The 14,379-nt window shown below is 46.3% G+C and overlaps 1 protein-coding gene across 2 annotated transcripts; it reads right to left on the bottom strand.

The window, feature by feature from the left end:
- Positions 1–1,361: 1,361 nt before the first annotated feature.
- LOC135365559 (triggering receptor expressed on myeloid cells 3-like) lies at positions 1,362–12,486 on the bottom strand. Of its 2 annotated transcripts, none has more exons than XM_064597585.1 (5): positions 12,306–12,486; positions 9,358–9,404; positions 8,230–8,330; positions 2,540–2,616; positions 1,362–2,302 (listed from the first exon to the last, which is right to left on the bottom strand). In XM_064597585.1, exons 1-5 carry the CDS (start codon positions 12,329–12,331, stop codon positions 2,257–2,259), a joined length of 297 nt encoding a protein of 98 aa, XP_064453655.1. In that variant the 5' UTR covers positions 12,332–12,486; the 3' UTR covers positions 1,362–2,256. The 2 variants fall into 2 exon arrangements, with proteins under 2 accessions (XP_064453655.1, XP_064453656.1); XM_064597586.1 differs by adding an exon at positions 5,814–5,916 and having other exon boundaries at positions 1,362–2,616.
- Positions 12,487–14,379: the final 1,893 nt, after the last annotated feature.

Consider the following 14,379-nt stretch of genomic DNA (forward strand, 5'->3'; position numbering starts at 1 on the left):
AGCTTCCCAGCATTTCAGAACTAGAAGAGTCAAGAAAGGCCAACACCTTGATTGGGGAAGTGAGCAGCCTTACAGGTAGGCTCTGAGGGCAGTGGGGAGGAAGGAGCAGCTAGGCCTGGGTGGGGGTCCACCACCTTCAGGGTCTGTTTCTGGGCCTGGAGACCTCAGTTCTGCCTCAGGCACTCACTTTTGCCCAGCTTCTCCCCATTTCTGTCATGCCACACCTTCCACCCCATCACACTCCTCCACCATTGCTACAGAAAGCTCTGAGAATGCCCAAGAAGAGAACTATGGTAAAAGAAGAGGCCATTCCTCTATTTTTTTTTTTTAAGAGAGAAAGAGAGATAGAGCACATGCACAAGCGAAGTGGGGCCGAGGAGGAGGAGCAGAGGGAAAGGGCAAGAGAGACTCTTAAGCAGGCTCCATGATTAGCGGGGAGCCTGACTTAGGGCTCTATCTTACTGAGGTCATGACCTGAGCAGAAATCAAGAGTGGGACGCATAACAGACTGAGCCACCCAGGAGCCCCACCATTCCTCTATTCTTTCTCTCCATGCACTACCTGTGCATGGTTGGGGGGCCGTGGAGTCTCTCTGGGCCCCAGGGCAGCATAGGGACTCTACTCTCAGGCATGGTGGGTCAATGATGTGTTTTCACCCTGCATTAAGACCCCACAGTCTGTGCCCACCCCTTTCTCTGGCCCCCAGTGTATCTGGTCTCTCCAAGGTCCCAGTCCTGACTGCCATGCTGGTCATGCCTCAAACTGTGCTGAATTCCTCCTGGGGCTCCTCCCCAATTAGCCTCACAGGGGTCCTCTTGCAAGAAGCTGGCACAGAGGCCTGTATGCAATGGCTGCTCACGATGGTACCTAATCCTGTGCTGTGGTAGATATTGTCCTAACGCTACCAATACTGTGAGCCCCCTGAAGGCCAGGCAGCTTTTTCTCTCTGTGAGTCCTGCTTTGCTCGAGCCTGCAGCAGCATCCGGGCATTCACCTTGATCTGATAAGGAAGGAACCACAGAGCTCATCTCCAGCCTCTTATTGTGGAGGCTGAGCTGCAAAGCAGGCCAGTGACTATCCAAGTTCTCACAGAGATTGCACAGCTGAGCCAGGCATTGGAACCCTGTCCCCCAACACACCCTAGCACTTTGCCCACTGCTGAGCAGCCCTCATCCACCCTGGCTCCCAGCAGCGTGTCTCCATCAGCCCTCCAAATGGGCTGTGCTTGCACCCACAGACCCAAGGACAAGGCAGCACTGGAGGAGATTTGGGGGGAAAAGGGTGAAAGGATTTAGGTACCAAAATCATATGAGCCCTTTCTTTGAGAATGAAAAATAAAAAATCAGAAGTGTGATTCTTTTTTAAAGAGAAAATTCTGCTTTAATTGAATGGAAACTCTAAGTCAAGTACCATGTGCTATAAAATGTTTCAATCTATATTAATAAGATGCTAAATTTATAACAAGGAACTGAAAGCTGTGTTGGCCAACCGGTTCTGTTGAAAGAGAATTCTTGAAAGCGGGGCTGTGGGACAGAATTTCCTGCTGTGGTGGAGAGGTCCCCTATCTTCCTGCCCAGCACAGTCGCTGCTAGCCACTCGTTGAACATCTGGCACGTGGCAGGTGCCACTGAAGAACTGAATTTTGGTATTTCATTTAATTTTAATTAACTTAAATGTAAATAGCCATGTGTGGTTAGTGACTAGAGTATTGGCACAGCTTTAGGTGACTGAGGTCAACTTTAACAATATCCTGCCCCCCCCTCAGAAGGGACAGATCTCTTTGTTGCGTGGTGGTTGTGAATGTCGAGACTATAAAGCTAATAGAAGATCATGTATGAGAAGATCTCTATGCATTGTCTAAAAGACAATATTCAAAATATTACTCTGCTTCAGATTGGGATACACATCTTAAATAAGATCCCCAAACCTAAGTCATAAAGGGAAAAATGGATGGATTTAATTACATTGTCAAATGCTGTCATCCCAAATATCAGCAACACAACCTGTGGGGATGAGAAAGCTGAGTTTATTGCTCATGGCGATCAGGGAGAAGACCGTCTTGGCAGAGCTGTGGCAGCATCCTAGAGGAAGGCAAGTTCCGAATTTACTGAGAAGTTTGTTTAAGACAGGTCTTGGCATAGCAGGGGCTGCATCAGGAGTGGGGAAGGGTTGCAGTACAGCAGTCCAGGATTGGTAGGAACAGCAAGACGAGGATTTTGAGGCAGGGATTCAAAGATTCTTAGGGTGCAAACTATCTCATGATGCTTTCCACTGAAGAGTCGATGGATCTTTCAGGAAGTTTCTATAATGAACAATGAAACCATTTGCCTGGGCAAGAAAATGCCTGGAAAAGTAAAGTAATACTTACGAACAGTGGAAGAGCAAAGTCATGTTCACATAGGCAGTAAGATGTGGCCAAAACGGAATGTAGTTATAAATGGTTTCAGCGCACAGCACAAACATTTATTCTTCAGACAAAGGCTCTCGTGGACAAAAGCAACATTGGCGAAGAGCTCCACGTGGACACTGGCCCGCCTACCTGCAGCCACAGGAGCCATGCAGGCGGAGGTTTGAACTGCAGCTACTCTGAGTCAGACAGATGCACTTGGCCTCTTCCTGGAGTAAGAGACAATGGCAGTGAACACCTGCCACTCACCACCTGATCCCCTCCTGGAAGGCAGTTTCTCATCACCCTCCGTGTTCTGATAAGGTACGAGGCTTTCTGCTGACCCCCTCAGAACAAACCGTCAGATCACTAAGTGGCCGTCACCAACGGGCTCCTCAGCTATGGGGTATCACGGCTGGTTGCAGTTCTCTGACCCATTTTGTTCTGGAGTATGGGACGAGGACCCCAGGAAGCTGGAACATTCAGCTGATCTTCCTTTCACTACCTGTGTAAGTAATAGACTGTCTAAATCTAAAAAATGGCTCCTTGTGTCTTCTGCACCAAATCACTGAGGCCTGGCCTCATATGTGCTTGCCGAGTAACAGATGAGAGACTGAGGGGAGATATTTGCAGTGTCTAAAACTGACCATAGATGAATACCTTAATGAACCAAGGAATTACTAAGAATCAGCAAGCAGAAGAAAGGACATCCAACAGCAAAATGAACAGAAGCAAGAGATCCAGCGCAGTAAGAATCCAAATGCCTAACCAGCCCATGGAGAGAGGTTTGATCTCGTTAGTTCTCAGAGGAGCACTCGTGTGAAACACTGAACTTCCACTTTGTACTCAGCAGACTGGCAGGGACTAGGAAGTTGGATAAGATTCAGTATCAGTGAACATGTGAGAACGTTTTGGAACTTCCATGTGGAATAAGTGTGTGACTGTCCTGCACTCAGTATCCAACTCCTGAATGTATACTCTATTGTGGTTACTGGTTCTTTTGTCCTGTTTAGGAAACATTTGCCTACTCCAAGATCACATTTTCCGTTTTCTTCTAGAAGCTTGATTGTTTATACCTTTCATATTTAGGTCTATGATCCATGTTAGTTCATTTTGTGTATGGTGTGAGAGAAGGGTAAAAGCCTTTTTCCCCCCTAAGCAACTATCCAATAGACCATCATCATCAGTTGGGAAGACCGAACTTCCCCACCAAGTCACAGAGGCACCTGTGTGATAATCAGGTGAATACACATATGGGCGTGTCTCTGAACCTTTGTTCTATTTGCCTTATGCCCCCTGGGTGCTCTAGAAAATATCTTACATGGGTCCTCCAGGAAGATGATGGGGATGTTTACTTCAAACTGCTTTTTGTTTTTCTGGATTTTGCCTGTTTGTTTATTTTTTATAGTCTGCTGCTGAAGCAGGTGAGGTATCCATCACAAGGGGAAGGGATAAGTAAAATTCAGCACTTACATGGAATCATACATAGCAGTAAAAAAAAAAATCAAAGACTTAGATTTACATATAGCAACAAGGATAGTCTCAGAAGCAAAGTAGAAGGATTGTGTGAAATTTATAAACAGAGTTACAGTTTTCAAAAAAAAAGGTTAAATCACAACTTTCATACAGTTAAAAAAATTAAAGATTCTTTTTAACTCATACTCAGTGAATAAACCAGGCAGATGTTAGGACCAGTTAGAAAAGGAAGTCAAGAAGCATACATTTATATGGAGGAAAGGAATATTGAAACAAATTGCATAGGAAAGCAAACCAGTCTGGGGTTTATTTCCCTCCCACAACAGGGGATGGAAGACAAGACAGAATCTGCATGTCTATCACTTACCTACAACTTACAAAACTATGAAATAGCTCCCCCAGAATCAGAATCAGAGAGCAGAAGGGTGTGCTAGAGACAATGCAGTTTTCCACTGAAGTGCACATTTTTTATACAATAGAATATAATGTGTGTAAAACAAAGCACATAAAACCAATACTACATATTTCCAAGGATCTACACAGATAAAAATAAACATATGGACAGTAGATTGAAAGGGCATATGTTAAATATATGAAGAGGATGCCTGTGGGGAGGGAGCATAATGGGTGGGTGAAGATGAGAAAAATAAAAATCACATTAAACCAAGTAAGTGGTAAAGTATTTCCGTAAGTGACTGTGCCAAGGGGTAAGGAGTGTGGCAACTCAGTTTTGAGCACTTAAAGAGCTTATATTAAGAAAAAAAAAAAAAAGCAAAAACAAAGCATGTTTGCATTCTGTTTGCAATTGGCCTTCTCCTCCATCCTTTAGGAGGATGTTACTTCCTAACATAAATGAGACGATGTATGTCCAGCCTGGAACAGGATCTAGTTTATCCAGTTTTCACTTATGTGACTGCCATGGAACCTGAATTTTCCAAATGTCACTGAATAATTAATGATCATGTGGGCATCCCAGAAGTAGATTGAAATAGAGTGATGGGAAATAGGAGTCATTTTCTTAAACATGCAGAGATTTTTTGAGAAAAGTACCATAGATTTTGGAATAGGAAAAAATAAGAATTCACTGTGTTTGTATCTTATTATGTGATATGCAACATATAATAATGTCCAATATGTTGTTTTGGGTAAATAGGAACTTTTATTATAAAATAACTTCATAATAGACAAAAGGGTATATTTGTCATAACACAACAAAGAATGTATGTTTGTATTTGTCTTTCATTGACCATAAAAACAAAACAAAACAAAGACCTTTCAAATCTGAACTATTTTCATCTCAGTTTTGGCTGAGATTCTTTGGGCAGATGCTGTGGACCAGTCCTTCCTCCTTCTCATGGGCCTTTCTGCACAGTAAAAGGTCTGCACAATCTTTTCTCAGACTTTCTGACAGCTAGGGTTCCAGATATAATTTAGGCCCCACCAATCAAATGCATTTGTGCAAGACTTAAGTTTGGAGGAAAGGCATGCATTTTGCTGGTGTGGATTGTGGCTGAGGTGGGGTGAGGCTGGAACCAGAAGCTAGGCTGGCAGCTTCCTGATTTGGGAAGTTTTCTGATTCTTCAGGGTCCTGTCACAAGAGCAGTGACCCCTTTAGCAGCCCTACCCTGTAGTGTAGCGTTGAGAGTCATTCCCAGTGGTTCACAGTAGAATCTGATTCTGTAAATCATTTACTATTCTAGTTTTTAAAAATCCCTTCGTATATAAAATAGGCAGATTGGATTTAGCTGTCTGCAACTAACACAAGTCTCAAGAAAATAGATGCCATATTCCAGAGTGAGGCATGGGCAACCCATGCAAAAAGGTATCCAAACCTCACCCACACCAAAGTTATGCATTTGCGGGGATTTTGAAGATTGGGAGAGGATTTTTAGACACAGTTTGGATATATTATGACCCTGGGGGTAGAGGGGAGTGGATGTCTGCTCCTTACCTCAAGCCCAGGGAAAGGGGCTTCAAGATCACAACTTGGAGAGCTTAAATGTCTTCTGCACTTGAAAGACACAGCAGACTGGTGTCTGACTCCAGCCTAAGAACTGTAACGGACAGAGACTGCCATTGGCTAGATGTCCCAATGAAGGAGTGAAAGACTGGTTGTGTGGGGATCCACCAGGGTTCCATGAGTTTGTTGGGGTGAATGAAGTGGGTATTTCCCACAGACCAGATGTGAGCTGCACATGTGTGAGACCACCAGTATGGGTTGTCATGGATCCTGTCCAAAAAGGCTGCCTGGAGGTGGACAGACCCCATGGAAGGAAGCTAGAGGTTGACTGATGTAGGTAAGGTAAATAATTTTCCCTCTATCCTTCTGGTAGAGACTGAGACTCCTGTAATAAAAGACAGATTAACAAGAGAAAAACAAACAAAAGTTTATGAACATGTATACCTCATGTATAAGGGAGATAACCAGGGGAAAAACTGAGTAACTCCCCAAGGTGGCTTAGAACTCCAGCTTAAGTTCTGTCTTCAGCTAAAGACAAAAGACAGGTGTGGGGAGGCCAGTATGGGGAGATTAGTTCCAGGAAAAGCACTGTAAACAAGAGGTAAGGTTCATTATGCAGATTTCAATCCATGCCTTCTCCATGGATAAGTTTCTTCTATGATATAGAGTCAACCTTCTCATCCTGGTACAGAGAGGGAGACACCCTTACAAATGGGAATTTCCTTCATAAATGTAAATTTCTCTCATAAAAGGTTAACTTAAGCTGACTGACCCTCAGAGCAGCAGCGATAGGTGAGACCTTCCCTGCTTCTTTCCTCTTCCCTTCCACTGCTCCAGTCCTGGGGTGTCAGAAACTACAGCAAGGGGTAGAGATGGTGGCTGAGGAAAGAAAGAAAAGCCAGCCTGTACCCTTCTGTCCCTCTGACAGAGGGACAAAATCTAGGGGATCTGAAGGAGAAGATTTCATTTTAAATGGAACCCCTTTTACCCTTACTGAACTGAAGCTAGTTTAGGAATAAACTTTATACTGCTTAGAAATGCCCAGAAGGGTGTGGATGAATAGGCAGAGCACAGAAGGGTTTTAAGGAGTGAAACTACTCTGTGTGATACTACAGTGGTGGGTACACATCAGTACACATTTGTCCAAACCCTTAGCATGGACAACACCAAATAAGAGCCCTAAGGTGAACTATGGGCTTTGAGTGACACTGATGTGTCAATGTAGATTCATCGATTCTAACAAATGTACCACTCAGGGACAGGATGTCTATAGTGGGGGAGGCTGTGCATGTGGTGGGACAGGGGAACTCTGTACTGTATCTCAGTTTTTTTGTGAACCTGAAACTGCTCTCAAAAATAAAGTCTATTTTTCAAAAAATGACCAGAAGAGTGATGGGTCTTCCTGTATGTTTTACCAGGGGGCCAGCAAGATCCTCAGCAGAGTGAGTCTAGACAGCAGTAAGAGAACAAATATAAAGTTCATCTGAATTACACTTTGTGAGTCCCAATTGTGAGTCCCAATACGGAAATCGACTGCCATTCCCTTGGCCCTGATGACTCTCCATGGGTTTCTTTGCAGCCAGCCCTCTACATCCCCCCCCCCATTACTACTCTTTTCCCTCTGGGTAAGAGAGGGTTCAGACAGAGATCTCACAAAGAAGTTCAGGAAACCTCTTATTTACCACTGAACAGAGTGGAACATGGTATTTGTTAGTGGAGGAAGGCATGCCTGTCTGCTCCTGGAAGGTTAAGTCTGCTTCCCTGGATTTGCTGTGCCCTGGGGACACCTCAGGAGGCTCCCTTACCTGAAGAGTGACAGAAATGAATGATATTTGAAAATGATGCATCTGGAGTGCCTGGGTGGCTCAGTCAGTTAAGCTCAGGCTTAGTCTGCTTTAGGCTCAGGTCATGATCCCAGAGTCCTGGGATCGAGCCCCACATTGGGCTCCCTGCTTAACAGGGAGTCTGCTTCTCCCTCTCCCTCTGCCCCTGCCCCTCTTGTGCTCTCTCCCTCTCTCTCTTTCTCTCTTGCTCTCTCAAATAAATAAATCTGGGGGGAAAAAGGAAGGAAGGAAGGAAGGAGGGAAGGAAGGGAGAAAATGATGTATCCACGCCAGCCCCGGCTTGCGTCTTCCTCCCTCCTCTGAAGATAAGACTGGATTGCCAGTAACAAAAATTTTCACCCTGCCCCTCCCACCCATCCCAAGGAACCAGCCCAACTCCATTCACATCATTCCCAATGGTGGGCCCTGCCTCCTCTCCAGACTTCTTAGCACAGAAGTGAAGAAATTCAGGGGATAGGCTCTGGGGAACTCCTGGGAGCTGGTCCCTCTAAATCCACAGCTGCAGCTACCACCTGTGTCCCCTCATTTATTTCCACCCAAGCCTGTCCCTGGCCCCCACTCACCTGAGCCCAGGCTTTCCAGAGAGAGATAAACAAGACAGAGAACACCAGAACCTTGTTCAGGATGAATCCACATATCAGAACAATCACCAGCAGCAGCAGGCCTGTGGAAAGGGCAAACACTGGAATCCTAAGTCACACACCCCCACCCCCCCCACCCAGAGTCCAAAAGGGTGAGTATCTGCTGAATGTTCTGCTCTGAAGCTCAGCCTCTCCTGGCTATGAGAGCAGCCAAGCAGGGGTTTATACCCTTTGAAGACGGGGCCTCTATTTTTCCCAGGATCCTTAACCCCGGTGCTCACACTAAAGGAATCTATCTGGCCTCCTGCCCCTAACACCTCCCTTCTCCAGACCTCCCACATAGCTGCTGGATCACTCTGCACCGAGACCCTCACTCTTCCCCTCAGGGGGCCTAGGGAAAGCCCTTCGTGCTCCTCATTGCCTACAGGACAAAGTGTGCATGACTGCGTGGCCTTCAAGAGTTTCCACAATCTGAACGCATGGTCCTGCGTCAACCTTACCCTCTGCTCAACACTCAGCCCAACTGTCTGCCTCTGTAGCTGACACACTCTGTGCATGCATTCCCACCACTTGCTCCTGGCATGGAATGCCACCCCCTTTGTGCCTTCAACGTTTCTTCCCCTCCAGGTAGGGTTCTCTGACACCCACCCATGGCTTGCACTCCCCGACAACTCTGGGTAGGGATGGACTTCTGTTGATCCCATTCCTTAACTCTGAGGAAGAGGCTGCTAATACTCAGACTCCATTGGTGCCAGGGCCCCATTTTCTAAGTGGTGCCTCATTGTCAGGGTATAATATGCCTGCATGTTCTCAGCTCCCCAACTCCCAGCTCCTTTCCTCTGTGGCTGGTGGATGAGACTTTTGCTGCCTTGAAGTAATAACATTCAATGCTTGCTTTGGGGCTTCAGAATAGAAACGGAAGTGAGGGTCATTCTGCCTGTTAGGGTTCTGGACTCCCTTGGCCTGCCTGGAGCAGAAGAAAGTCCTCCATGTGGTCAGCCTGGCTCCCTGGAGTCCACATGTGGGGACCTGAGCTGAGGGCCTCAGCTAAGCCCTTACACTGCTTTGCTTTGGCTTCCATGGAGCAACTCTCATTCAGACACAACTTACGTTGGATCCAGGTTGCCTTGGTTGGTTCTCTTGGCCAGTGCCATTTTCTGGAAGAGATAAAAAGCCCTTCTGAGAGCCTTGCCTGACATGGGCTCCTACTGGGCGCCCGGATAATGCTTGCTGAGGATGGCTCAGCATCCCCGGAGCTTGCCAGCCTATCTGCACAACCCGGCTGACTTAATCTGAGCCCGAGAGGGACCTCCTTCTCCTCCATGCTGAGCAGCCCTCTCCCAAAATCATTGCCATGGGACTGTACTCTGTTTACGAGAGAAACATTCACAGGGTCCTGGAAGGTCAAAGGTAGAAGGAGCATTCAATACCATCCAGTCCAACCCCCCAAGGAACAGGGTGACAGGGAGTGCCCAAGGTCACTCAGCAGACAGAACCAGCACTGGGACCCACGTTTCCTGACTCCATTCCTATATATCTCTGTGACATCCAGCTGGCCTCAGCCTCTTCTGGAGTCTCGTCCAGTGAGCGTAGTCTAATCTTTCAGCTCTTAGCACCCATGTCCTCCCAGCCCATCACAGTCAAGTGACCCACTCACCTGCCATAACGGTCCTTCTACTCTTGCCTCCAACCTTTGAGGCAGGGAACCTCCCTCCTGCCCCCCCCCCTTTGACCCCCACCCCCACCTCGGCCTGCCTTGTCTCCTAAGTTCCCATTTCAGGCCTCCCTTCCTACCATGGGGTTGGGTGGACAACATCCATCACCTCCTTATATCCCCACGGTATATTAAGTTTCTTTCTGTGGTCAGCAACTACCATACCCTCCTCCACCTGGAAAACTGAAGAAAAAGTCAAGAAGAATAAAGAAGGACTCCCCCCAGGGCACTGAAGGAACGTCCATTTATCTCTGGACAGGCCAAGCCCACCCAGGAAGAAACCTTATCTGTTCGTTTGTTTAAACCTAACTAAAAATCAGTCCCTAACTACCCTTTCCTCTCGGTACATACTCAGTCATTACTGCTGGTACTCTTTCCAGAGGATTATATTTTGTCTCCCCTGTGAGACTAATAATTCCTTCAGGCAGGAGCAATCTGTATTAGACTTGGTTTCCTTAGCCACATTAGCTTAGAGTTTTCTCCAATTACTGGAGAAAAGGAATATGAAGCTGCTACCAGCTTTCTCAAACTCACAAAGTGTGAGTGTGGAAGACCCAGGTGCACTGATTTCAAGTCTGGAGCTTTTCCCATTACTCTGCGCCATCTCTCCAAAGCAGCCCTCCCAGCAGATGGGGCCCCAGCCTGTGGCTGAGGTCAGTCTCCGCAAAAACGCTTCCCTGTCCTGGGTCTTGCTGCTTCTCACCTTTGCACTCTATCAACCGAATCTGTTTGGACAGGACATGGGGGTTCTGAGGTCAGAGGTCGATCATGCACTGGTACAGCCCCAAGTCCTGCCGCCGGAGCTCAGTCCCTGTGACCTTGCTTACAACCTCCCTGGGACAATCCTTCAGCAGGTATCGCCCAGCCTAGGCCCAGTTTAGGTCTTTGCTCCTAGTGTTCATGTGCACCAGTGTCTCTGGGGAGGCCTGGCTCTTCTCCCACTGCCAGGCCTTCAGGCTGGAGGAGGAGAGCATGATGTTGTAAGAACCAACTGTGGTCCAGTTCTTTCCTCCCAGCAAGCACTTGTTTTTCCCCTTCGCCTACGGCTTGGAATCCTAGAATGGGAAGTCAAAGTACTTCACTGAGCAAATGTTTCTTCCACCTTCCTTACATCTGCAGACCCCAGTGCAGATACAAGGTTGCAGATCAAAAGTATTAGGAGCTCTATCAAGTATTTATGAGTAATTTAGGATTTCTATAAATTATTTTGAAATGGTTCAGCAATTTTATAAATACATATGGAGCAAATAAGGCAAAACATCAATTATGGTTGAATGTTTGAATTTGAATCTAGGTAATAAGTTTGTGGTGGCTATTCTTTCCATATTTTATAGACGGGAAAATTTTAATAATAAAATGGTAAAAAAAAAAAAAAACAAGTAAAAAAGAACTTAACCAGTTTTACAACCCATATTCTACATGTCCCTTGCTTTCTAGTACACAAGACATGTCCCTTGCTTTCTAGTACACAGGACTTCATACTATCTCCTGCCATCCCCAGGTTGAATGCTCTCCCCACTCCTTGCCACCCACATCTGCCCCTTCTGGTCCCAGAGTAGAGTCTACCTGAACAATTCCACCGGCACTAATCTCTTTCCCCTTTCAACCCTCAATACCATTGATCACCCTGCACCTGCTTGCACCACCACCACCACCATCATCCTCCTCCTCCATAACTTTTATTAAGCCACTTATTATGCCCTAAATACTGAGCCTAAGAATTTTACATCAGTCCACTACTTAACTCTTAGGACAACCCTCTGAAGTAGGTACCATGTGCAAATAAATACTGAATAGATACTATTTACAAATGAGGACACTGAGGCTCAGAGAGGTTGGAGGACTTCCTAAGGTCACAAATGTAGAAAGTGGTAGAGATAGGATTTGAACCCTATTCTGTCTATTCCAGAACCCTTCACCTCTTTTTCACATGGCCTCTCTGTGCCTTGCTAGAAGGACTTCCACTGTATTTTTGTCTTCATGCTGTGACTTTGCCCTTTTGTTATTTACCTTTCCCTTCTACTAATCCTCCTCTACCTCAGTGCCTGATTCCTTTAAGGAGAGACTTTGTCTTACACTTCACATCTCCCAGGAAATCAACATAGGGATGACAGGTTGTTTGGATGACTTCGCATTTCTCAACTTCACAGTGCACTAGAGGAAGCTCCAGATTCTGTTTCATCACCCAGTTCCTGCTGGGACAGGTGCATCCATTACCTTCATGTCTCTTCCCTGTGTCTAGCACACACCCTGATCCTATCCAGTACCTTCTAAAGAAGTGAGAGAAACCCCTCTTTGCAGGCACCCCTTCGGCCATCTGCATCCCTCCCCCGCATCTCCTTACCTGAGGTCCAGAGCAGCAGCAGCCATAGCCACCCTCAGAGCCCTGTCCCCTCCATCCTATCCCAGTCCCAGGATCCACAGGATGCTGGGCATCCCAAGGCTCTTCCAGTTGCTGGAGGATATTGCCCCCGCAGGGTATTTTCCATGTTCTCTGAGAGGCTTGACTATTACTTCGCAATTGAGAAGGGAAGTGCAAAGAGGGAGCAGTTCAGGAAAATGCAGAAGAGAAAGGAATGATCACTGCCCTTGTGACATCTTCCTTCCTGCTCCCATTACATCACAGCCCCATTGGGCAACACTGGAGAGCTCCCCATTCTCCACCATAGCAAGTTTGGACACACCCATCTGATGTCCCACTTCTGCTCCACTCACTTCCTCAGGTCACCAGGACTTTCTCATCCCTGACCACTGACCACTACATCCTGCACCCTTCTGCCATTCTCCCCGTCTGGAATGACACCATGCATCAAAATTTGTCTTGTCCTTCAAGACAGAGCTCAAACCTTGCTGATGACCTGCCTCCTTTACTCTTGCTCCAAACTGTAGTTCTCAAGTATGGGCATGTGACTAAATTACACAGGAAGTTGGCAAGCATGCACATGCCTGAGCTGCACCGCCAGAGATTCTGATTTGGTAGGTCTCATAAAGCTCAGCAATCTGCATTTTAACGAGCAGCCCAGGGGATTCTGAGGCAAGTGGTCCAAAGAAGGGATGCCTGTAAAAGCTCTGTTTGAGGTCGGGTAAGCGCTGAGGCATTCCTCAGGTACTCATTCTGGATGCAAGGTGTGCACTTCCCTGAGCTCCCAGCCTAAGCAGAGGCATGGAGACCACAAACATGATGGTATTAGGAGTAACTACAACAGATCGGATATATTTGTCATCTTTTGGCTCTCCAGCATCCAATACCTTCTCTACCTAGGGGACATGCCCCAATGCACGGGTCTCACTAAGATGCAGAGTTCTACTTCCTCTACTACTGAGTATGGAGGTAGATATTTCTCCTGCATCTAAGTGCCAGGCATGTGACTTGAACTAAGCTTGGCCAAATGCAAGATTCTGTCTAGATTCTGGATCCTAAAGGTGTGATACAAGGTGTAGGGCTATTGGAGATGACTGACACAGAAGAAATGTAAGCATTGAGAGTCCAGGAATAGCCTGGTGCCAAGGATGTGGTGGCTTCAGGTGTCCAAGGGCAGTGGCACCAATGGCAAAATCACTAGATTGTGTGATATTGTGAATATAAGAAATATGCGTTTGGTCATGCAGATAATTAAAATATATTTCTCACATATATTTTGATTTCATCTCTAGTTCCTGGATCACAGATCCGAAAATCCATGAAATTTCCTGAGCCGTAAGAGCAGTGGGAGCTTCCTTTGTCATATTTGGTCTCTTGTCCTCAGTTCCTGAAAACATCTCAGAGCCATAAATGTGACATAAGTGTCTTGTTCATAACAAGCCCCTTTCCACTACACCTGGGTTTCTGTCATTGAGGTGACTTTTGGAAATCCCGGAAGGATGGGGGCTGTTGTCTCGGGAACCAACCTTGAAAAGAGGGTTGGAACTTTCAACCCCACCCCCTGATTTCTGGGGAAGAAGGAGGGGCTGGAGGTTGAATCAGTCACCAATGGCCAATGCGTTCATCAATCATGCCTATGTAATGAAGCTTCCATTAAAAAAAACAAAAAACAAAAACAAACAAGGAGGGAGTTCAGAGTGTTTCCAGGCTGGGAAACCAGAATCCATGTGCCACTGTGTTGGGCTCCAAACTCCATGGGGACAGAAATCCTTTTGTTCAGGACCTCACCTTATTTATTTATTCATCTGGCTGTTGATTCATGTCCTTTAATATTCTTTTATAAAAGGCCAGTAAACTAGTAAGTAAAATATCTCTGAGTTCTGCAAGTTGCTGTAACAAATTAATGGAACCCAAGGAGGGGATCACTGGTAGCTTCTATAGTAGATGGGTCAGAAGCAAAAGTGCTCTCCAATGGCATCTAAAGACGGGGAGGGGGAGTCTTATGGAACTAAGCCCTCAATCTGTGGAATCTGATGTTATCTTTGGGTAGATAGTA

Source organism: Mirounga angustirostris, unplaced genomic scaffold, assembly GCF_029215605.1.
Source record: "Mirounga angustirostris isolate CCGP_5_RB_7025 unplaced genomic scaffold, mMirAng1.0.hap1 SCAF_8, whole genome shotgun sequence".
Classification (NCBI taxonomy): domain Eukaryota; kingdom Metazoa; phylum Chordata; class Mammalia; order Carnivora; family Phocidae; genus Mirounga; species Mirounga angustirostris.

What these genes read in the sequence shown, in the direction of transcription:
- LOC135365559 (XM_064597585.1), bottom strand. Translation starts at nt 12,331, where the DNA reads ATGGCTGCTGCTGCTCTGGACCTCAG. An exon ending in GCTGCTGCTCTGGACCTCAG is followed by an intron (nt 9,405 to 12,305) that starts GTAAGGAGATGC and finishes TATCTCTTCCAG; the next exon opens with AAAATGGCACTGGCCAAGAG. An exon ending in CAAGGCAACCTGGATCCAAC is followed by an intron (nt 8,331 to 9,357) that starts GTAAGTTGTGTC and finishes CCCTTTCCACAG; the next exon opens with GCCTGCTGCTGCTGGTGATT.